This window comes from Salvelinus namaycush, chromosome 6 (genome assembly GCF_016432855.1).
Source record: "Salvelinus namaycush isolate Seneca chromosome 6, SaNama_1.0, whole genome shotgun sequence".
Taxonomy (NCBI): domain Eukaryota; kingdom Metazoa; phylum Chordata; class Actinopteri; order Salmoniformes; family Salmonidae; genus Salvelinus; species Salvelinus namaycush.
In genome coordinates, this window is record NC_052312.1 from 9662716 (window position 1) to 9686957 (window position 24242).

Consider the following 24242-nt stretch of genomic DNA (forward strand, 5'->3'; position numbering starts at 1 on the left):
ATTTCAATCAAATAAATTCACCCATTTGAAGTGATTTACATATAGACTACTGAGATGTTTTATATGTGAAAAAAAAATCCTCAAACATTATAAGCATTACACAATGAATTAAGAAATTGCAAATTGCAATTCCCTTTCCTGAAATATGGCCATGGCTAATCATCATTATGCATAGGCCTTTATTGGATTTCATCAATAGGTTCATTTGGCTATTTCTGCATACTTGTTATTGATCTATAACACACAGACACTAGCAGACACCTATTTTGATTAGTCCTACATGTTCTTAGCTGTGTTATTACCATTGAACCTGTGGCATTATAGGCCTATAGTATACGTCTACAGTGTTTTCCCAGTACAAAACACCTTCGGGCAGAGAGACCCGGGAACGTGCATTCCGCTGGCTGTGAGTCGGTGGCGGTGTTCATGTGGTGCCTGCCAGGGACTGTGGCATCAGTAAGCAGTGGAGAGAGAGTGCTGTTTGTGAGCACCACCCACTACAGAAATGGCGGAGGGGGAATTGGACGTAGACTCGCTGATCGCCCGACTATTAGAGGGTGAGTGTATCATAGTTTTTATATTTTTTAAATCACATTTCAAATCAGGGGGCTGGCCATTGCGTTGCGGTCTAAAACACTGTCCTTGCAGTGGAGGCCCTGGTTCGAGGGAAGGAGAGACCGGGGTGTAATCGCTAGCCAAACAGTTGCTAAAACGAGTGTTTCTATTGGACAAATTCAGGAAGGTCCTTCCGCGTTTCGTTCCGTTTGATTTCGTTTAAGAAACGTTTTGCAACAGAATCGGCGTAATGAATAAGCCCCGGGAGTTTAAGGTATAGGTTTAGCCGTAGTGAAAGGATACTTAAACATTTTGGAAATGAAAACCTTTATCTACTTCCCCAGAGTTAGATGAACTCGTGGATACCATTGTTATGTCTCTGCATGCAGTTTGAAAAAACGTTTCTGTTAGCACAATTGTCTCTGTTTGCGGTTTAAAGGAAGTTACTAACTAGAGTTATCGCAATAACTTGAAGTAACTCATATAAAATGTATTTGTCACGTGCTTTATAAACAACAGGTGTAGACTAACAGTGAAATGCAGTGCCAGCTCTAGCCTTTTGGGGACCCTAAGCAAGTTTTGGTTGGAGGGCCCCCCAACTCACTGCAAAACAGGTCAGGGCCACTGGGCAAGTGCCCTTCATGCCCGGTTGGTATTCGGCCACGATTACTTCAAGTTTAGATAGCTCGCTAGACTAACTACCAATCAAAAAATGGGTAGCTGACATAGCTAATTGAGTGGCTGTCAGCGAAAAAAGGGAGGGGGGTTTGGGTCGGGGCCCCCTAGTGGCCTGGGGCCCTAAGCGACCGTTTATGTTGCTAATACCCTGGTGAAATGCTTACTTACAGGCCTTCCCAACTATGCAGAGATTATTATTATTTTTAAATAGTAGAAAAATATAGAACAATTATAACACTAGGAATAAATAGAAAAATAATAACACAAGGAATAAATACAAAATGAATAACGATAACTTGGCTATATACACGGGGTACCAGTACCAAGTCGATGTGCAGGGGTATGAGGTAGTTGAGGTACATACAGTATGTGTATATATAATGTAGGTAGGGATAAAGTGACTAGGCAACAGGATAGATAATAAACAGTAACAGCAGCATATGTGATGAGTCAAAAGAGATTAGTGCAAAAAGGGTCAATGCAGATATTCCTGGTAGATATTGGTTAACTATTTAACTACCTACACTGAATAAAAATATAAGGAATGTCCACCAGAGCTGTTGCCAGATCATTTCATGTTAATTTCTCTACCATAAGCCGCCTTCAAAGTCGTTTTAGAGAGTTTGGCAGTACGTCCAACTGGCCTCACAACTGCAGACCACATGTATGGCGTTGTGTGGGCGAGTGGTTTGTGAACAGAGTTCCCATGGTGGTGGTGGAGTTATGGTATGAGCAGGCATAAGCTATCGACAAAGAACGCAATTGCATTTTATCGATGACAATTTGAATGCACAAAAATATAATGAAGAGATCCTGAGGCCCATTTCTTTTTTTAAAAGTATCCGTGACCAACAGATATATGTCTGAATTCCCAGTCATTTGAAATCCATAGATTAGGGCCTAATTAGTTTGACTTAAATTGACTGATTTCCTCCAAATGAACTCAGTAAAATCAATGAAATTGTTGCATTTATATTTTTGTTAAGTATATTTAGCAGTCTTAATACTTGGGGTAGAAGCTGTTCAGGGTCCTGTTGGTTCCAGACTTCGTGCATTGGTACCGCTTGCTGTGCCTGCTAGCAAATACCATAGTCTTCTAGTCATTGTGCTAACGCTAGCTAGCATTGGCTCGGGAAACTAACTTCCTTCATACTGGATGCAGAGACATAAACATGGTATCCATGAGTTCATCTAACTCCCGAAGTATACCAATCCCCCATTTCTGCCAACTATATTGACACTCGGTGCTGCTAAAATAACGTCCTTTGAAACTGTTACAGTCTGACAAAATATGAGTTTTGTTGCTTCAATGTTTACAAAGTGGCAAAACTCTAAAGTGTTGGTTTGGAATTATACTGTTATTGGTAGGCTGAATGAAAGGATGTAGGCCTAGGCTATTTTAGGAAAAACTGAGTATTGGGTCAATTTCCTCTTTAGGCTACTCACGGATAATTAGAGGTGGAACCACAATCAATCGATCTAGATATCGATTTGTTTTGATGTGCAGAAATGTGAACAAGTCTAACCTACATAATTAGGTAAGTTAGTATTTTTCTTAAGTAGCCTCTCTACTATAGGTAAAGCATAACATATAAGCATACACTTGATTGAATATATATGATAATATAATGAGATACTCCTACAGTTTATAGTAACTAGATGGATGTAGAGTGAAGACAATTGTTGGACTTTCCAACTTGATTTACCAATTAATCTGTTGCAAAGAACCCTTCAACAAATGCTTGCCTTTATCACCATATAGGCCAATGCTAATACTGCACTGCAGTTACTGAGTCAGTTGCCTATTGGCATTATGTCACTTAGGCTGCGTTTACAGAGGCAGCCTAATTCTGATCTTTTGCCACTAATTGGTCTTATGACAAATCAGATAAGCTCTTTTGGCAAGAATTGGGCAACATTTCAGAATTGGGATGCCTGTGTAAAGGCAGCCTTAGAGGACAAAAAGTTGGGAAATTACCATATATATACACTCCCACACACTACCGTTCAAAAGTTTGGGGTCACTTAGAAATGTCCTTGTTTTTGAAAGAAAAGCAAAAAAAATGTTTTCCCTTTAAAGTAACATCAAATTGTTCAGAAATACAGTGTAGACATTGTAACTGTTGTAAATGACTATTGTAGCTGGAAAAGGCTGATTTTTTATGGAATATCTACATAGGCGTACAGAGGCCCATTATCAGCAACCATCACTCCTGTGTTCCAATGGCACGTTGTGTTAGCTAATCCAAGTTTATAATTTTAAAAGACTAATTGATCATTAGAAAACCCTTTTGCAATTATGTTAGCACAGCTGAAAACTGTTGTTCTGATTAAAGAAGCAATAAAACTGGCCTTCTTTAGACTAGTTGAGTATGAAGGCTATTCCATGCGAGAAATTGCCATGAAACTGAAGATCTCGTACAACGCTGTGTACTACTCCCTTCACAGAACAGTGCAAACTGGCTCTAACCAGAATAGAAAGAGGAGTGGGAGGCCCCGGTGCACAACTGAGCAAGAGGACAAGAACATTAGAGTGTCTAGTTTGAGAAACAGACGCCTCACAAGTCCTCAACTGTCAGCTTCATTAAATAGTACCCGCAAAACATCAGTCTCAACGTCAACAGTGAAGAGGCGACTCCGGGATGCTGGCCTTCTAGGCAGAGTTGCAAAGAAAAAGCCATATCTCTGTCTAGTTTCTGTGTTGTTTTTTTTCCCATCTTAATCTTTTCTTTTAATTGGCCAGTCTGAGATATGGCTTTTTCTTTGCAACTCTGTCTATGTCCTGGGAAATTTTCTTCACACTTACAACCTCATGCTAATCGGTGGACGGGACACCAATCCCAAATAAGTTTTAATAAGCTTCTTGATATGCCACACCTGTCAGGTGGATGGATTATCTTGGCAAAGGATACATGCTCACTAAAAGGAATTTAAACAAATTTGTGCACAACATTTTAGAGAAATAAGCTTTTTGTGCGTGTGGAAAATTTCTGGCATCTTTTATTTCAGCACTTTACAGCGTTTTACATTTCTATTTAGTGTAGTAATCATAAGGAATTCAAGGAGTGCTCTGCTCTGCTTCTAGTATGGCAATTATGTTGTACCAGCCACAGAGACATGTACAGGCTGCTCTGTTCACAAGTAGGCACTTTCACGCTGTAAGGTACATTGTAAGTGCACTGAGTTTAGGTCTCAGCCATTTGGAAAATGCCTGTTTGTTCTGAAGTAGGCTACATTTAGAATTTTGGCAGTTTTCTCCTAAAGTTTAAGACGAAGTACTTGGCAAAAAAAATCGGTTATTCTGAGATCTTGTATTATTAATGAGACATAGAACTACGAGTGTAAAGGGTTATGTGCTCCTGATCCTGTAGGTAACCTATTGTTGTGCCCACACAGCCAGTTATGAGTAGAGTTAGTTGGGCATGATGTCTCACGGAAGCACACAGGTTTTCCAGATGGGTGAGGCTACAGTATGTGCTCTTAGGAACGAAAGTCAAACTCAAAGACATTGTTCTTCCTGTGTGTTCTGTAAATGAACCGAAGTAGTGATGGACAAACGTTGAATATATACACACCAGCAGACACGCATACGATGAAACCGACAGACCCCATGTTATGGATATGCCAATATAATCATCTTTGGCTTGGTTTGAAGTTGAGACAGTGTCCCACAGAGAGAGTGTGAGACAGTAGTGGAGAAGATGGATATTTGCCGAGCCAATTGTGCCTGAGACTGAACCAGAGGTAATCTGAGACCTCCACAGCACTGAGGAAACTCGGAGGGGGAAATTGGCCGGATCTGGTGCGCGCGCGTGTTAGCAGGAAGAATGTTATGGAGCTGCTGCTGGCCCACTTTCTCTGCTGTTGGCAGCAAAAACACAGAACACTCAAGCCTTAGTTAGGGGTGCAGTCAGAAAGTCAGGCCATTGATAGAACCCCGTCCTCTCTCTCTCTCTCACACACACACACACACACACACACACACACACATACGCACACACTCACACACACACACACACACACGCACACACCAGCTCCAGTTGGTCTGTTCATTGTTATAAGCTAGCTGCTCTCACGTCTCAATCATATGTCAAAATATAATCAATGTATTTGTCACATGCTTCTGTAAACAACAGGTGTACGCTGTCAGTGAAATACTTACTTACGGGTCCTTTTCCAACAATGTAGAGTTAAAGATGAACAAAAAAGAGAAATAATAGCACGAGGAATAAATACACACTGAAAAAACGAGTAAAAATGGCTATTTACAGGGAGTACCAGTACCGAGCCGATGTGCAGGGGTACGAGGTAATTGAGGAATATATGTACATTGTAACGTGTGCGCTGGGAATCGGGAGTGAATACATTTAATGAATGAACAAAACATAATGCAAAACAAGAAACACGAACAACGCACAGACATGAAATTGAAACAGACGCAATAATGCCTGGGGAAGGAACCAAAGGGAGTGACAAATATGGTAGGTGATGGAATCCAGGTGAGTGTCATTATGCGCTGATGCGCGTAACGATGGTGACAGGTGTGCGACATAAGCAGCCTGGTGACCTAGAGGCCAGAGAGGGAGCACACATGACAGTACCCCCTCCCCGATGTGTGGCTCCAGCCGCAGGATGCTGACCAAAATGACGATCCTGGGGATCAGGAGCGGATCGGTCACATTTCTGAGGCGCAGGAACATGTCGATCCGGCTGAGGAGCGGGAGCATGGCGACCTAGAGCACCAGAGAGAGAGCATACGTGACAGTACCCCCTCCCCGGCACGCGGCTCCAGCCGCAGGACGCCATCCAAAGGGACGATCCCTGGGATCAGGAGCGGACCGGTTGCCTCTGCTGAGGCGCAGAAACCTGACGAACTGGCTGAAGCGTGAGAGCCCGACGATCCGGCCGAAAACTCCACGGTTGCTTCGGCCTAGGCACAGGAACCTGTACACCCAGCCGAAGCATGGGAGCCCGTCGAGCCAGCCGAGGCATGGAAGTCCGACAAACCGACTGAGGCCTCCCAGGTAGCTCCGGTTCAGACACCCGGACCCGACATCACCTCCAACACAAAAATAAATAAATAACTCCCTGATGCTTCCATTAGGTGAGGTGTTATTCTGTAACGTGTGCGCTGGGAGTCAGGAAGCAAGTTCAGGGAGTGAATACGTTTAATGAATGAACGAAACATAATACAAAACAAGAAACACGAACAATGCACAGACATGAAACAGAAACAATAACGCCTGGGGAAGGAGGTGTGCGCCATAACGAGCAGCTTGGTGACCTAGAGGTCAGAGAGGGAGCACACGTGACATACATATAGGTAGGGCTGACTAGGCAATCGATGTACATACAGTGCCTTCAGAATGCATTCATACCCCTTGACTTATTCCAAATTTTGTTGTTACTACCTGAATTCAAATAGATGAAATTAATTTTATCACCCATCTCCACTCAATACCCCATAATAACAAAATGATAACATGGTTTTAGACATTTATTGAAAATGAAATAGAGAAATATCTCATTTACATACAGTACCAGTCAAAAGTTTGGACACACCTACTTATTCAAGTTTTTTTTAGATTCTTCTACTATTTTCTACATTGTAGAATAATAGTGAAGACATGAAAACTATGAAATAACACATATGGAGTCATGTAGTTACCAAAAAAGTGTTAAACAAATTATTTTAGATTCTATATTTTAGATTCCCACATATGCTGAGCATTTGTTGGCTGCTTTTCCTTCACTCTGCGGACCAACTCATTCCAAACCATCTCAATTGAGTTGAGGTCGGGTGATTGTGGAGGCCAGGTCATCTGATGCAGCACCATCACTCTCCTTCTTGGTCAAATAGCCCTTACACAGGCTGGAGGTGTGTTGGGGCATTGTCCTGTTGAAAAACAAAATGATAGCCCCACTAAGCGCAAACCAGATGGGATGGCGTATCACTGCAGAATGCTGTGGTAGCCAGGCTGGTTAAGTGTGCCTTGAATTCTAAATAAATCACTGACCGTGTCACCAGCAAAGCACCATCACACCTCCTCCTCCATGCTTCATGGTGGGAACCACACATGCGGAGATCATCCGTTCACCTACTCTGCGTCTCACAGAGACTCTTCTTATTATTGGTGTACTTTAGTGGTGGTTTCTTTGCAGAAATTCGACCATGAAGGCCTGATTCATGCAGTCTCCTCTGAACAGTTTATGTTGAGATGTGTCTGTTACTTGAACTCTTAGAAGCATTTATTTGGGCTGCAATCTGAGGTGCAGTTAACTCTAATTAAACGTATCCTCTGCAGCAGAGATAATTCTGGGTCTTCCTTCCCAGTGGCGGTCCTCATGAAAGCCAGTTTCATCATAGCGCTTGATGGTTTTTGCGACTGCATTTGGAAGAAAGTTCCTGAAATTTTCTGGATTTACTGACCTTCATGTCTTAAAGTAATGATGGACTGTCGTTTCTCTTTGCTTATTTTAGCAGTTCTTGACATACAGTTGAAGTCAGAAGTTTACAAACACTTAGGTTGGAGTCATTAAAACTAGTTTTTCAACCACTACACACATTTCTTGTTAACAAACTATAGTTTTGGCAAGTCGGTTAGGACATCTAGCTTGTGCATGACACAAGTACATTTTCCAACAATTGTTTACAGACAGATTATTTCACTTATAATTCACTGTATCACAATTCCAGTGGGTCAGAAGTTTACATACACTAAGTTGACTGTGCCTTTAAACAGCTTGGAAAATTCCAGAAAACTATGTCATGGCCTCTGATAGGCATATTGACATAATTTGAGTCACTTAGAGGTCTATCTGTGGATGTATTTCAAGGCCTACCTTCAAACTCGGTGCCTATTTGCTTGACATCAGGAAAATCAAAAGAAATCAGCCAAGACCTCAGAAAAAAATTGTAGACCTCCACAATTCTGGTTCATCCTTGGGAGCAATTTCCAAACGCCTGAAGGTACCACGTTCATCTGTACAAACAATAGTACGCTAGTATAAACAACATGGGACCACGCAGGTGTCATACCGCTCAGGAAGGAGACGCGTTCTGTCTCCTAGAGATGAACGTACTTTGGTGCGAAAAGTGCAAATCAATCCCAAAACAACAGCAAAGGACCTTGTGAAGACGCTGGAGGAAACGGGTACAAAAGTATCTATATCCACAGTAAAACAAGTCCTATATCGACATAACCTGAAAGGCCGCTCAGCAAAACCGCCATAAAAAAGCCAGACTACGGTTTGCAACTGCACATGAGGATAAAGATTGTACCTTTTGGAGAAATGTCCTCTGGTCTGATGAAACAAAAATAGCACTGTTAGGCCATAATGACCATCGTTATGCTTGGAGGAAAAAGGGGGAGGCTTGCAAGCCGATGAACACCATCCCAACCGTGAAGCACGGGTGTAGCAGCATCATGTTGTGGGGGTGCCTTGCTGCAGGAGGGACTGGTGCACTTCACAAAATAGATGGCATCATGAAAAAGGAAAATTATGTGGATATGTTGAAGCAACATCTCAAGACATCAGTCGGGAAGTTAAAGCTTGGTCTTAAATGGGTCTTCCAAGTGGACAGTGACCCCAAGCATACTTCCAAAGTTGTGGCAAAATGGCTTAAGGACAAGAAAGTCAAGGTATTGGAGTGGCCATCACAAAGCCCTGACCTCAATCCTATAGAAAATTTGTGGGCAGAACTGAAAAAGCGTGTGCGACAAAGGAGGCCTACAAACCTGACTCCGTTACACCAGCTCTGTCAGGAGGAATGGGCCAAAATTCACCCAAATTATTGTGGGAAGCTTGTGGAAGGCTACCCAAAACATTTGACCCAAGTTAAACAATTTAAAGGCAATGCTACCAAATACTAATTGAGTGTATGTAAACTTCTGACCCACTGGGAATGTGATGAAAGAAATAAAAGCTGAAATAAATCATTCTCTCCACTATTATTCTGACATTTCACGTTCTTAAAATAAAGTGGTGATCCTAACTGATCTAAGACAGGGAATTTTTACTAGGATTAAATGTCAGGAATTGTGAAAAACTGAGTTTAAATGTATTTGGCTAAGGTGTATGTAAACTTCCGACTTCAACTGTAATATGGACTTGGTCTTTTACCAAATAGGGCTATCTTCTGTATACCAACCTTACCTTGTCACAACACAACTGATTGTCTCAAACGCATTAAATTCCACAAATTAACTTTTAACAATGCACACCTGTTAATTGAAATGCATTCCAGGTGACTACCTCATGAAGCTGGTTGAGAGAATTCCAAGAGTGTGCAAAGCTGTCATCAAGGCAAAGGGTGGCTACTTTGAAGAATCTCAAATATAAAATATATTTTGATTTGTTTAGCACTTTTTTGGTTACTACATGATTCCATATGTGTTATTTCATAGTTTTGATGTCTTCACTATTTTTCTACACCGTAGAGAAAAAAGAAAACCCCTTGAATGAGTAGGTGTGTCCAAACTTTTGACTGGTGCTGTTACATATTCACACTCCTGAGTCAATACTTTGTAAAAGTACCATTGGCAGAGATTACAGCTGTAAGTCTCTGTGTAAGTCTCAAAAGTGTTTTTCCACACCTGGATTTTGCAACATAACATATTATTATTTTCTAAATTCTTCAAGCTTTTTCAAATTGGTTATTAATCATTGCTGGACAACCATTTTCAGGTCTTGCCATAGATTTTCAAGTAGATTTAAGTCAAAACTATAACTCAGCCACTCAGGAGCATTCACTGTCTTCTTGGTAAGCAACTCCAGTGTAAAATTGGCTTTGTGTTTTAGGTTATTGTCCTGCTGAAAGGTGAATTCATGTCCTAGTGTCTGGTGGAAAGCACACTGAACCAGGTTTACCTCTAGGAATTAGCCTTTTCTTAGCTCCATTCCATGTATTTTGTATCCCGAAAAACTCACCAGTCCTTACCGATTACAGGCATACCCATAACATGATGCAGCCACCCCTATGCTTGAAAATATGGAGAGTGGTGCTCAGTAATTTGTTGCATTGGATTTGCCCCAAACACAATCCTTTGTTTTCATGACACATTTTTTTGTAGTATTACTTTAGTGCCTTGTTGCAAACAGGATGCATGTTTTGGAATACAGGCTTCCTTCTTTTCACTCTGTCATTTAGGTTAGTATTGTGGAGTAACTACAATGTTGTTGATCCTTCCTCAGTTTTCTCCTATCCTCAGTTTTCTCCTTTCACAGCTATTCAACTCTGTAACTGTTTTAAAGTCATGGTGAAATCCCTGAGTGGTTTCTTTCCTCTCCGGCAACTGAGTTAGGAAGAACGCCTGTATCTTTGTAGTGACTGGGTGAATTGATACATCATCCAAAGTGTAATTAATAACTTCACCATGCTCAAAGGGATATTCAATGTCTGCTTTTTACATTTTTTACTCATCTACCAATAGGTGCCTTTCTTTGCGAGGCATTGGAAAACCTCCCTGGTCTTTGTGGTTGAATCGGTGTTTGAAATGTACTGCTCAACTGAGGGACCTTACAGAACTGAATTTGTGGGGTACAGAGATGAGGTAGTCATTAAACACTATTGTTGGAACTTTTTATGTGACTTAAGCAAATTTTTACTCCTGAATGTATTTAGGATTGCCATAACAAAGGGCTTGAATACCTATTGACTCAACATTGTGTGTAGACCAGTGACTCGCTACTCCATTTCCTTTAGTCCACGATCAGCTCCTTTGTCTTGCTGATGTTGAGGGAGAGGTTGTTGTCCTGGCACCACACTGCCAGGTCTCTGAACTCCTCCCTATAGGCTGCCACATCATCATTGGTGATCAGTCCTACCACCGGTGTGTCATCAGCAAACTTGATGATGGTGTTGGAGTCATGCACGACCACACAGTGTTAGGTGAACAGGCAGTACAGGAGCGAACTAAGCACACACCCCGGAGGGGCCCCCTTGTTGATGGTCAGTGTGACGGATGTGTTGTTGCCTACCCTCACCGCCTGGGGTTGCCCTTCAGGAAGTCCAGGATCCAGTTGCAGAGGGAGGTGTTCAGTCATGGGGTCCTGAACTTGGTGATGAGCTTGGAGGGGAATATGGTGTTGAATGCTGAGCTGTAGTCAATGAACAGCATTCTTACATAGGTTTTCCTTTTGTCCAGGTGGGTGAGGGCAGTGTGGAGTGCAATAGAGATTGTGTCATCTGTGGATCTGTTGCGGCGGTATGCGAATTGGAGTGTGTCCAGGGAGTCTGGGATGATGGTGTTGATGTGAGCCATGACCAGCCTTTCAAAGTATTTCTTGGCTATAGATGTGAGTGCTACAGGGTGATAGTCATTTAGGCAGGTTACCTTGCCGTTCTTGGGCACGGGGACTATGGTGGTCTGCTTGAAAGAAGTTGGTATTACAGGCCGGGTCAGTGAAGACACTTGCCAGCTGGTTAGCACATGCTCTGAGTACACGTCCTGATATTCCGTCTGCAAATGTTAACCTGTAACCTTTTTAATGCATTGGGCTAAATCAGGGTCACACAGTGTTTCTTGGTACTCTGAAACAAATCTGCATTGAAACAAAAGTATACACCTCACACACATGGTTATGGGCTTAAAAAAATAAGAAACTTGTACCATGTCAGATATAGAGTTGAAATGTATTCCGTTTTCAGTTTGCATCCCAATATTACACGTTATATACGTCACAGAGGACTGAAATATAACATAACCGTTTGACATAGAAACACTGGATTTTTAGAGTGTTTTTGAACTAATGTTTATTAATTATGAAAAATGCCTGGTAGGCTCGCGACGCTGGGCAGCCTGCAGCTGGGTTTCCCTTTGTAATCCGTGATAGTTTGCAAGCCCTGCCACATCCGTCGAGCGTCAGAGGCGGCCTAGTAGGATTCTAATCTTAGTCCTGTATTGACGCTCTGCCTGATGTCTTGTCGTAGCAGGATTTCTTATAAGCATCCGGATTAGTGTCCTGCTCCTTGCAACCGGTAGCCCTTGCCGTTAGCTCAGTGTGGATGTTGCCTGTAATCATTTTTTATTTCACCTTTATTTAACCAGGTAAGCTAGTTGAGAACAAGTTCTCATTTACAACTGCGACCTGGCCAAGATAAAGCAAAGCAGTGTGACAGAAACAACAACACGTGGAATAAACAACCGTACAGTCAATAACCCAATAGAAAAAAAAGAAAATCTAAATACAGTGTGTGCAAATGGCATGATGTAAGGCAATAAATAGGCCATAGTCTCAAAGTAATTACAATTTAGCAGATTAACACTGGCGTGATAGATGAGCAGATGATGATGAGCAGATGATGGTGTGTAAGTAGTGATACTGGTATGCAAATGAGCAGCAAAGTAAATAACAACAATATGGGGATGAGGTAGGTAGATTGGGTGGGCTATTTACAAATGGAATATGTACAGCTGCAGCGATCGGTTAGCTGCTCAGATAGCTGATGTTTAAAGTTAGTGAGGGAAATGTAAGTCTCCAGCTTCAGCGATTTTTGCAATTCGTTCCAGTCACTGGCAGCAGAGAACTGGAAGGAAAGGCGGCTAAAGGGGGTGTTGGCTTTGGGGATGACCAGTGAGATATGCCTGCTGTAGCGCGTGCTACGGGTGGGTGTTGTTATCATGACCATTGAGCTGAGATAAGGCGGAGCTTTACCTAGCAAAGACTTATAGATGACCTGGAGCCAGTGGGTCTGGCGACGAATATGTAGCGAGGGCCAGCCGACTAGAGCATACAGGTCGCAGTGGTGGGTGGTGTAAGGCGCTTTGGTAACAAAACGGACGGTACTGTGATAGACTACATCCAATTTGCTGAGTAGAGTTTTGGAAGCTATTTTGTAGATGACATCGCCGAAGTCGGGGATCGGTAGGGTAGTCAGTTTTACACGGGTAAGTTTGGCAGCGTGAGTGAAGGAGCCTTTGTTGCGAAGTAGAAAGCCGATTCTAGATTTGATTTTGGATTGGAGATGTTTGATATGAGTCTAGAAGGAGAGTTTACATTCTAGCCAGACACCTAGGTATTTGTAGTTATCCACGTATTCTAGGTCAGAACCATCCAGAGTAGTGATGCTAGTCGGGCGGGCGGGTGCGGGCAGCGAACGGTTGAAAAGCATGCATTTGGTTTTACTAGCGTTTTAAGAGCAGTTGGAGGCCACGGAAGGAGTGTTGTATGGCATTGAAGCTCGTTTGGAGGTTAGTTAACACAGTGTCCAAAGAAGGGCCAGATTTATACAGAATGGTGTCGTCTGCGTTGAGGTGGATCAGGGAATCACCCACAGCAAGAGCGACATCGTTGATATATACAGAGAAAAGAGTTGGCCCGAGAATTGAACCATGTGGTACCCCCATAGAGACTGCCAAAGGTCCGGACAACAGGCCCTCCGATTTGACACACTGAACTCTGTCTGCGAAGTAGTTGTTGAACCAGGCGAGGCAGTCATTTGAGAAACCAAGGCTATTGAGTCTGCCGATAAGAATACAGTGATTGACAGAGTCGAAAGCCTTGGCCAGGTCGATGAAGACGGCTGCACAGTACTGTCTTTTATCGATGGCGGTTATGATATCGTTTAGTACCTTGAGCGTGGCTGAGTTGCACCCATGACCAGCTCGGAAACCAGAATGCACAACGGAGAAGGTACGGTGGGATTCGAAATGGTCAGTGATCTGTTTATTAACTTGGATTTCAAAGACTTTAGAAAGGCAGGGCAGGATGGATATAGGTCTATAACAGTTTGGGTCTAGAGTGTCAGCCCCTTTGAAGAGGGGGATGACCGCGGCAGCTTTCCAATCTTTAGGGATCTCGGACGATACGAAAGATAGGTTGAACAGACTGGTAATAGGGGTTGCAACAATGGCGGCGGATAATTTTAGAAAGAGGTTCCAGATTGTCTAGCCCAGCTGATTTGTACGGGTCCAGGTTTTGCAGCTCTTTCAGAACATCTGCGATCTGGATTTGGGTGAAGGAGAAGCTGGGGAGGCTTGGGAAAGTATGAAGGAGAAGCTGGGGAGGCTTGGGAAAGTAGCTTAGGGGGGTGCGGAGCTGTTGACCGGGGTTGGGGTTGCCAAGAGGAAAGCATGGCCAGCTGTAGAGAAATGCTTATTGAAATTTTCGATTATCATGGATTTATCAGTGGTGACCGTGTTACCTAGCCTCAGGAGGTGGAGGTGCTCTTGTTCTCCATGGACTTTACAGTGTCCCAAAACTTTTGGGATTTAGAGCTACAGGATGCAAATATCTGTTTGAAAAAGCTAGCCTTTGCTATCTGACTGTGTGTATTGGTTCCTGACTTCCCTGAACAGTTGCATATCGCGGGGACTATTCGATGCTATTGCAGTCTGCCACAGGATGTTTTTGTGCTGGTCAAGGGCAGTCAGGTCTGGAGTGAACCAAGGGCTATATCTGTTCTTAGTTCTACATTTTTTAAAAGGGGCATGCTTATTTAAGATGGTGAGGAAATTACTTTTAAAGAATGACCAGGCATCCTCGACTGACGGGATGAGGTCAATAACCTTCCAGGATACCCGGCCCAGGTCGATTAGAAAGGCCTGCTCGCAGAAGTGTTTTAGGGAGCGTTTGACAGTTATGAGGGGTGGTCGTTTGAACGCGGACCCATAGCGGATGCAGGCAATTAAGCAGTGATCGCTGAGATCCTGAGTGAAAACAGCAGAGGTGTATTTGGAGGGCAAGTTGGTCAGGATAATATCTACGGATTTAGGGTTGTACCTGGTGGTTTCCTTGATAATTTGTGTGAGATTGAGGGCATCTAGCTTAGATTGTAGGACTGCTGGGGTGTTGAGCATATCCCAGTTTAGGTCACCTAACAGAACGAACTCTGAAGATAAATGGGGGGCAATCAATTCACATATGGTGTCCAGGGCACAGCTGGGAGCTGAGGGGGTTCTATAACAGGCGGCAACAGTGAGAGACTTATTTCTGGAGAGATTCATTTTTAAAATTAGAATCTCGAACTGTTTGGGCATAGACCTGGAAAGTATGACAGAACTTTGCAAGCTATCTCTGCAGTAGATTGCAACTCCTCCCCCTTTGGCAGTTCTATCTTGACGGAAAATGTTGTAGTTGGGTATGGAAATCTCCAAATTTTTGGTGGCCTTCCTAAGCCAGGATTCAGACACGGCAAGGACATCAGGGTTGGCGGAATGTGCTAAAGTAGTGAGTAAAACAAACTTAGGGAGGAGGCTTCTGATGTTAACATGCATGAAACCAAGGCTTTTTCGATTACAAAAGTCAACAAATGAGTGCCTGGGGACACGCAGGGCCTGGGTTAGCATCCACATCACCCGAGGAACAGAGGAGGAATAGGATGAGGGTACGGCTAAAGGCTAGCAAAACTGGTCGTTTAGTGCGTTGGGGACAGAGAATAAAAGGAGCAGATTTATGGGTGTGGTAGAATAGATTCAGGGAATAATGTGCAACAAGGGGTGGGGTGCGGGTACAGTGGAGGTAAGCCCAGGCACTGAGTGATGATAAGAGAGGTTGCATCTCTGGACACGCTGGTTATACTGGGTGAGGTCACCGCATGTGTGGGAGGTGGGACAAAGGAGGTATCTGAGGCATGTACAGTGGGACTAGGGGCTCCGCAGTAAACAAACAAAGATAACTATCCTAAACAACAGTATACAAGGCATATTGACATTTGAGTGAGACATAAAGCGAGGCATAAAGCAATCACAGGTGTTGATTGGGAGAACTAGCTAAGACAACAACGGGTAAGACAACAACAGCTAATCAGCTAAGACAACAACAACAGGTAAAATGGCGATGAATGGGCAGAGAGGGTCGGTTAACTAAACACAGGGCCTGAGTTCGGGGCTAAGGCCGACAGATAAACAAAGGTAAACAAAGTGGAGTACCGTGATAAATGAACAGTCCTGCAGGCATCAGCTATGTAGCCAAGTGATCATAAGGTCCAGTGTACAGCAATAGATGGAACAGGGAAGCCACGGGGTAGTTGTTGCTACGCTAGCACGCGGGAGACACGCCGTTTAAAGTTAGCAGGCTGGGGTAGATAGAAGCGTCTGCTCCGACGTCCGGCAAAGGCCAGTTGAAGGCACAGCAGATGGAATTACGTCTGCGGACCAGTCGTGGTGGTACGGCGGGGCGCCGTGTCGACGAAGGGACCGGGCCAGATGGCGAAAGAGGTATTGTAGTTGTGGTCATTTCGTTTGCTAGCCGGGAGATGCGCCTGGCTCCGGGCTAGCGTCGGGGCTGCGTCACTCAGTGGCAGCTAGCTAGCTGTGATGATCAATGGTCCAGGGTTTACGGCAGGAATCCGGCATTGTAGTGGAGAAAAACAGTCAGAGGCTGGCAGGTATTATCCAGGCTAAAAAACGGCTGGTGCCTGAGCAGAGGGTAAAGGCTGCTAGCAGTGACTAACAATGACTAAATAGCTAGTAGCTAATTAGCTGGCTAGCTTCTGATGAAAGTTTTGGCTATAAGGTCTAAAAAAAATAGCGGATCCATGTCACATTGAGTGAGGCGGATTACCGGAAGGTATATTTAATTTAAAAATGGAGAAAGAGATTGAAAAATAAATTGGAATATATACAAAAAAGACGAAAAATACAAAAAGTAAAGGAGAGGACGACAAACCACGTCTGCACTGCTATGCCATCTTGGGGGGGGGGGGGAAATAAAATGGCTTCTGGTTGGGGTATGTACTTAAGGTCAATGTGGGGGACGACGTTGTAGATGCACTTATTAATGAAGCCGGTATAAACCAGTATATACAAATGTATAGAATTTATTACACGAGACAAAATTCACAAATTCTACAGCAAGTGTAAAACTAACAATGACTCAATAATCCATGCCTTCTAGGAATGCTATAAAGTCCAAAAGTTATGGGCAGAGTTAAAAAGTTGTCTGTCAGAAGTATTACAATGTAAATGTACTTTTAATCCACCTGTCTGCATATTTCAAGACATGGCTTATGAGGGTGCAGTGAGATGAGATACCCGATGGGTTGGACGATACTTTTCTCGTCAATCATCTTGAAAATACATAAAACTTGAAATCAACCAATCCTCCATCGAATGGAAAGGTCAAATTATTTTATTATCTAAATGTTTTAAGTGCGTTGGTGACGTAGACAAACAAAATGGTGCAGATTGAGGCCATGCAGGCGATGGAGATAGGTGGGTCTGGGCAGGGGTGACGTTGTGGATGTTTGTGTGTGTCTGTATGTTGTCATTTGTATGTGTATGTTTTGTATTGTTCAAAAAATATATAATAAAATACAATCTTACAAAAAACATTTATGAAGCCGGTGACTGATGTCGTAAACTCCTCAATGTTAACAGATGAATCCCCGAATATATTCCAGTCTGTGGTAGCGAACCAGTCCTGTAGTTTAGCATCCACTTCATCTTACCACTTCTGTATTGAGCGCATCACTGGTACATCACTCCCCCCCAACCCCCCCCCTACTGATCCCTCATTAAATGTCAACAGATGCAGCTGTCACCCTCTGAGTAATTACCCACATGCCCCTATGGTGGCGCACACACACACACATGCATGGCAGCAGCATACTGTATATTTGTGGTTATTGTCTCTCATGGTTCACTATAACTCACTATGGATCTATTTCTCCTTTGTCTTTCATTCACACGCATGCGCACCTCACTCACTCACTCACTAAACACACGCACACACACACACACACAGGGCCAGCTCCACGAATAAGCAACTGGAAAATAAATAAATGAACAGAATCAAAACCGAGAACGAAAGTGATCTATATTGTTCCGGAACAGAACTGTTATTTTAAAAGCATGGGAACTGGTTAAAATTGTTCTTTTACATTCCGTGCATTTTTTTACAGACTCGCTCTATACAAAATTCTTGCAACCAATAGAATGGTATATATATGGGGGATACAACCTTCCCAGCTCTGCAGATTTTGCTGCGAAGTGACAGAGTCATTAGATCATTTATTTTGGTACTGTCCATATATAGCTTGTTTTTGGTCACAGGTCCAAGTATGGCTGAAGAATTGCAACATTTACCTGGAGCTAACATTGCAGATAGCAATACAAGGTGATTTGAAAAGTCATAGTCAATCAATAATATAATATTTTTAGCAAAAATGTTTACCTTTAAATTTACAATCTGTAGAAACTATGAGAATTGAAAGGTTCAGAACCTTTGTGAACCATCACCGCACAGTTGAAAAATATATGAAATCCAATATGGATGGTTTTAAGAGATAGATGGGAGGGGTTGAATGTAGCTGAAGGGTGGGACCAATTACAAGAAGATAACAAATGTCAAATTTACTGTGTCCGTATATGGCAAATAGAAATCCAATATGGATGGTGTTAAGAAATAGATTGGAAAGGTTGAGGGTAAAGGAAGTACAGGAATAAAAACAAACAAAATATAACTATTGTAAAATAGATTGTGTCTGTAAAATGTATATAGTATGTATAGGCTGGAAGTAGAAGGCCAAGTGGTGTTGTTCATTAGTTTACTCCAATTAGGGGAGGGGTGGTAGGGTTAGTGGAAAATAATAAAGGAAAATATATTTTTAAAAGATTTTGGACACACCTACTCACTCCAGGGTTTTTGTTTATTTGTACTATTTTCTACAGTGTAGAATAATAGGGAAGACATCACAACTATGAAATAACACATATGGAATCATGTAGCAACCAAAAAAGTGTTAAACAAATCTAAATATATTTTATATTTGAGATTCTTCAAAGTAGCCGCCCTTTGCCTTGATGACAGCTTTGCACACTATTGGCATTCTCTCAACTAGCTCATGAGGTAGTCACCTGAAATGCATTTCAATTACCCAGTGTGCCTTGTTAATTTGTGAAATTTCTTTCCTTAATGCATTTGAGCCAATCAGTTGTGTTGTGACGAGGTAGGTTTTGGTATACAGAAGATAGCACTATTTGGTAAAAGACCAAGTTCATATTATGTCAAGAACGGCTCAAATAAGCAAATAGAAACATCATTACTTTAAGACATGAAGGTCAGTCAATCTGGAACATTTCAAAAACTTTGTGTTTTTGTGCAGTCGCAAAAACCATCAAGCGCTATGATAAAACTGTCTGTCATGAGAACCGCCACAGGAAAGGATGACCCAGAGTTACCTCTGCTGCAGAGGATAAGTTCATTAGAGTTACCAGCCTCAAATTGCAGCCCAAATAAATTCTTCACAAAGTTCAAGTAACAGACATATCTCAACATCACCTGTTCAGAGGAGACCGCGTTAAATCTGGCCTTCATGGTCGAATTGCTGCAAATAAACCACTACTTAAAGGACACCAATAATAAGAAGAGACTTGCTTGGGCCAAGAAACACAAGCAATGGACATTAGACTGTTGGAAATCTGTCCTTTGGTATGATGAGTCCAGATTTGAGATTTTTCGTTTCAACCGCCATGTCTTTGTGAGACGCAGAGTAGGTGAACGGATGATCTCCGCATGTGTGGTTCCCACCGTGAAGCATGGAGGAGGTGGTGTGGGGGTGTGGGGGTGCTTTGCTGGTGACACTGTCAGTGATTTATTTAGAATTTAGAATCCAATGCACACTTAACCAGCATGGCTACCACAGAATTCTGCAGCGATATGCCATCCCATCTGGTTTGCGCTTAGTGGGACTATCATTTGTTTTTCAACAGGACAATGACCCAACACACCTCCAGGCTGTGTAAAGGCTATCTGGTCAAGAAGGAGAGTGATGGAGTGCTGCCTTAGATGACCTGGCCTCCACAATCACCCAACCTCAACACAATTGAGATGGTTTGGGATGAGTTGGACCACAGAGTGAAGGAAAAGCAGCCAACAAGTGCTCAGCATTTGTGGGAACTCATTCAAGACTGTTGGAAAAGCATTCCAGGTGAAGCTGGTTGAGAGAATGCCAAGAGTGCGCAAAGCTGTCAAGGAAAAGGGTGGCTACTTTGAAGAATATAAAATATATTTGTTTAACACTTTTTTTGTTTACTACATGATTCCATATGTTATTTCATAGTTTTGATGTCTTCACTATTATTCTACAATGTAGAAAATAATTAAATATAAAGAAAAACCCTTGAATGAGTAGGTTTGTCCAAACTTTTGAGTGGTACTGTATGTCATAACAACAAAATGCCCAGCTCTTCAAGCCAAGCATCCTCATCCAGCCTCTCTCGCGCTCTCCCAACTCGTAAGATTTCAGTCGCATCTCGCGCCCTACACTCGTCTGTCCAATGGATGTAAATAGCTTGCCCACAATATAGCAAGCTTCTCTATCCGCACTGATTGGTGAAGTAATTTAATGTTAAGCTAACTATAAAAAAGTAAATGATATCAAAGTTTTAAAAACGGAACAGAAAGGAACAATATAAACGTAACTTTTTACGAACTGGTTCAGAACATTATTTTGCTGGTTAGAACAGTGGAACGGAACAAAAAAAATGGTTCTGTTCAGAATGAAACGATTGGAAAATGATTTCAGTTCCAACCCCTGCTGCTAATACCTATTCACGAATTGGGGGTGGGACATTGTGGGGATTTGGTAAACAACTGACAGCTGTTTACCTTTTTTAGCTAGCTAATGTTATGTGTTACACCGCATTCAACAGATTAGCCAGCTGGCGAGGCTATGGCTTATTCTGGAGCTGGATTTGTCATAAGTATTTAGGGAAAATTTTGCCGCAGATGGATAGGGGAAACCAGAATCTTTTGACTTTGCTATCTATTGTTATCTCCAAAGTTTTGGCATGTTCCATAAATTGCATCTGTGAATCCGCCATAGAAATATAAATAATAAGATGAAACTCTGGTAATATGGATAGCTTAACTATTGAACGGTTTGGACTAGAGACACATCTTTCTACATTGTAATGGACAAGGTAGGCTGCTGGTTGGCTGCTGGCAGACTATTTGGCTGCGCAACAGCAATGCCAAGTCATGCCTTGGTTAGGGGAATTGAAATGATAGGCCACAATGACTTTGCTCATGATGAATGCCGCAAATTATATCTAAAAACACCCTGAGCGCATCGGACATGAAACGAAACACCAATACAAATGTAACAACAGAACAAAATAGATAAATACGTTTGTGGAATATTCTTTTTCGGGTGCCTTTATATTATAGGATAGACACATGATTTCTAGCTGCACCAATCAAGGCAGTGGCAAAAACTTAAGTTTGCACCTGCTATTTTAATTTGCTCCATGGCTCAGGCAGCCAAGTGTAGGCTTGGCTGACAAAGATGATCCATTATATTTCTCAGCTCTATCGTAACTCGTGAAGAGGAAGAACTTTGCAGGTGTTTCTGATTAATGAACAATGCCATGCCGGTGGGTGGTAACATTCAAATAAAACCTAGCCCTGAAAAGAAACGTAGACTGAAAAGTATTAGCACGTCATATCATAGTTCCCCTATGGCACACGGCATTGGCATGGAAAATATCTTAAGTTACCACTTCAGATTTCCCACTTCAAACCCAAATATATCTATGACTTATTGACTTAAATCGTTGTACAACATCATGGGTAAGCCATGGACATTGTCTTTCAACTAATAATAAGTGCATTTCCGCCCTTATGGGTGTTTTAAAACTACTAAAATGTCTCTCCACCCCATGGCAAAATAGGTAGACTTTCAGGAAATTAGCTGTACAACTGCTAAAAAATGTATCTCTGCCCCATGGAAAAATTTGTAGAATTGCTGCAAATTTGTTATAAAATGTATTTTTTCTCTGCTCCATGGCAAAAATAACTTTAAAATTTACGTTTTTGTCTCCGCCATCAAGAGAGGGGCCACTAAAATGTTTTACCGCGAGGTGGCAAACTGGTGGTAGGCAGGAGCAGGGGAAGCCTGTCTTTCTACTACATAGCTGCCTAGTAATCTAGTGACACAAGTTTATAGTCTGCTTTCCTTCCCGTTTTATGACTGGAGTTTTCCTGATCAGAAATTACTTCTGGCCCTATTGTGTAGAGGTAAAGAAAGCCACGGTATCATTGTGCAGGTAACTGCCAAAATAACCAAAACACTTGAGTAAATGAGGGATAGAAATTGAAAAAAGGTAGAATATTGATAGAATATTGAGAAAAGGTGCTTCCACACAGGAGTAGTTCCTGAGTTAATTAAGCAGTTAACATCCCATCATGCTTAGGGTCATGCATAAATATGCTGCGCAGGCCATTATTTTGGCTACCATGGCTATGCCCTCTTAGGATGACAATGCCCCCATCCACAGGGCACGAGGAGTCACTGAATGGTTTGATGAGCATGAAAATGATTTAAGCTATATGCCATGGCCTTGTCATCAGATCTCAATCCACTTGTGGGAGATTATGGAGTGGCACCTTCTGACAGCATTTTCCACCACCATTGACAAAACACCAAATTATGGAATTTCTCACTGAAGGATGGTGTGTTGTCGCATCACTCCAACATAGTTCCAGACACCTGTAGAATCTATGTCAAGGTTCATTGAAGCTGTTCTGGCTCGTGTTGGACCAACGCCCTATTAAGACACTTTATGTTGGTGTTTCCTTACCTGTAACGCCATGCTTTCTAAGATAAGCTTATTTGCTATGTGTCTGTCTGTCTGTGCGTGCGTCTTCCTGTGTGATGAATTGTTTATATCAGTCCCATGCCTGTGGTCTGTCATGGCCACTCACACAAGCACAGAGGTTGTTTGACATTTGTTCCATCTCTTTTACTGTCTGTCCGTCCCTAAGCCACTGGCCTCTGACAGTATAGTACCCTCTTCTTCATACTGTACATATACAATACATTATCTTGCCACTGTGTTCTATCTGTGCATTTTGGGGGGGCTGGCTTTGTACAGGAATTGTGAGCATGTGGGAAAGTCATTGGAATTCCAGTAATTAGTACATGCTAGCTAGGAAAGCATATTTGAGGGCAAAATGCAGGCTAATTGAACAGTTTCCTATACCATCGGATTGAGTTAGTTTTAGTTCTCCATACATTTTCCTCGTGTCTTGTGCTTGTTTCAGTTCCCCCCAGTAGCTGCTTCTCCTTAGCTTCATAAGTATTGCTTTTACATACGATTCACGGTATGTTGCTTGTAAAAATTATTGGGAAATGTTTCTTCTTCTCTTCCTTGTCGGTGTTCACCTTTTATATAGCGATTGCTTTTGCCTGGTAGGACCAAGAGACATTTAACTTTGACCCTGTTGTGCAACCATTGTCATGGTAACCTGACAGCTGCGTGTTCTAAAATATGTTGCCCTTTTGTAATTGGGTGTGGTCAGTAGAACGATTGAGCCTCACACCTTGGAAATCAAGTTTAAAACAATGAGTTTATATCTGGTTGCTCTTTTTAGTACAGCTACTGTTGGCTTGTGACTCATTCAAAAGACTTCTCTATAGATTTCGCCAGCTTGTAGTCCTAAAACCCAGAAAAAAGTTACCTCTGGTTCGTTCTGCCATCCTATGGGGAAAATGAATGAGGAAAGAATAGGGGTTTGGGATAAACGCTGAAAATAAGGTCAGAGGTTAACACAGGCTTAGGAGATCTAATACGTTTTGTTCTATGAGATAATAGCAGTCCGGTAACATTACCTTCATGAATTATGAAGCCTTTGTTTTTTACTATTACATAAATTCTTCTAAATATACAGAAAGTGACGTTTGCTGATGAAGATTATTTCATTACACAAATGTATAAGATCTTCTAAGCCTGTGTTTTTGGCATTTATACAAAAATCATCCAAAAACAACATTTAATTTTCCTCATAGGCTTTGTCCAACGAACCATGGCGGAGTTGGTGCCTACAAAAAGACGCCTTTACTATTTCTCTCTATTCTTATACAATTACTAAATAAATAGTCAACATATTAAAACAATTAATAAACACGTATTACAAGTATCTATTTTCATACATACATTTAATCATCTCACAGATACATTTAATCATCTCATTATTCAGCTAGTGCTCAATACACAGCAAGAAACAATGTTTAGGCTTTTGTTTATATCCTGTTTCCATTTGGACTGGGCCTCCGTTACCAT

General features: G+C 42.1%; 1 protein-coding gene across 1 annotated transcript in view; it reads left to right on the top strand.

The window, feature by feature from the left end:
• The first annotated feature begins 424 nt into the window (after positions 1-424).
• LOC120049603 (serine/threonine-protein phosphatase PP1-beta catalytic subunit-like) overlaps positions 425-24242 on the top strand; it is a 39009-nt gene continuing 15191 nt past the window's right edge. Inside the window, exon 1 of the mRNA XM_038995899.1 lies at positions 425-557. Within this exon, the coding sequence (XP_038851827.1) occupies positions 506-557 (52 nt within the window). The 5' untranslated portion in view covers positions 425-505. The remainder of the gene's footprint in view (positions 558-24242) is intronic.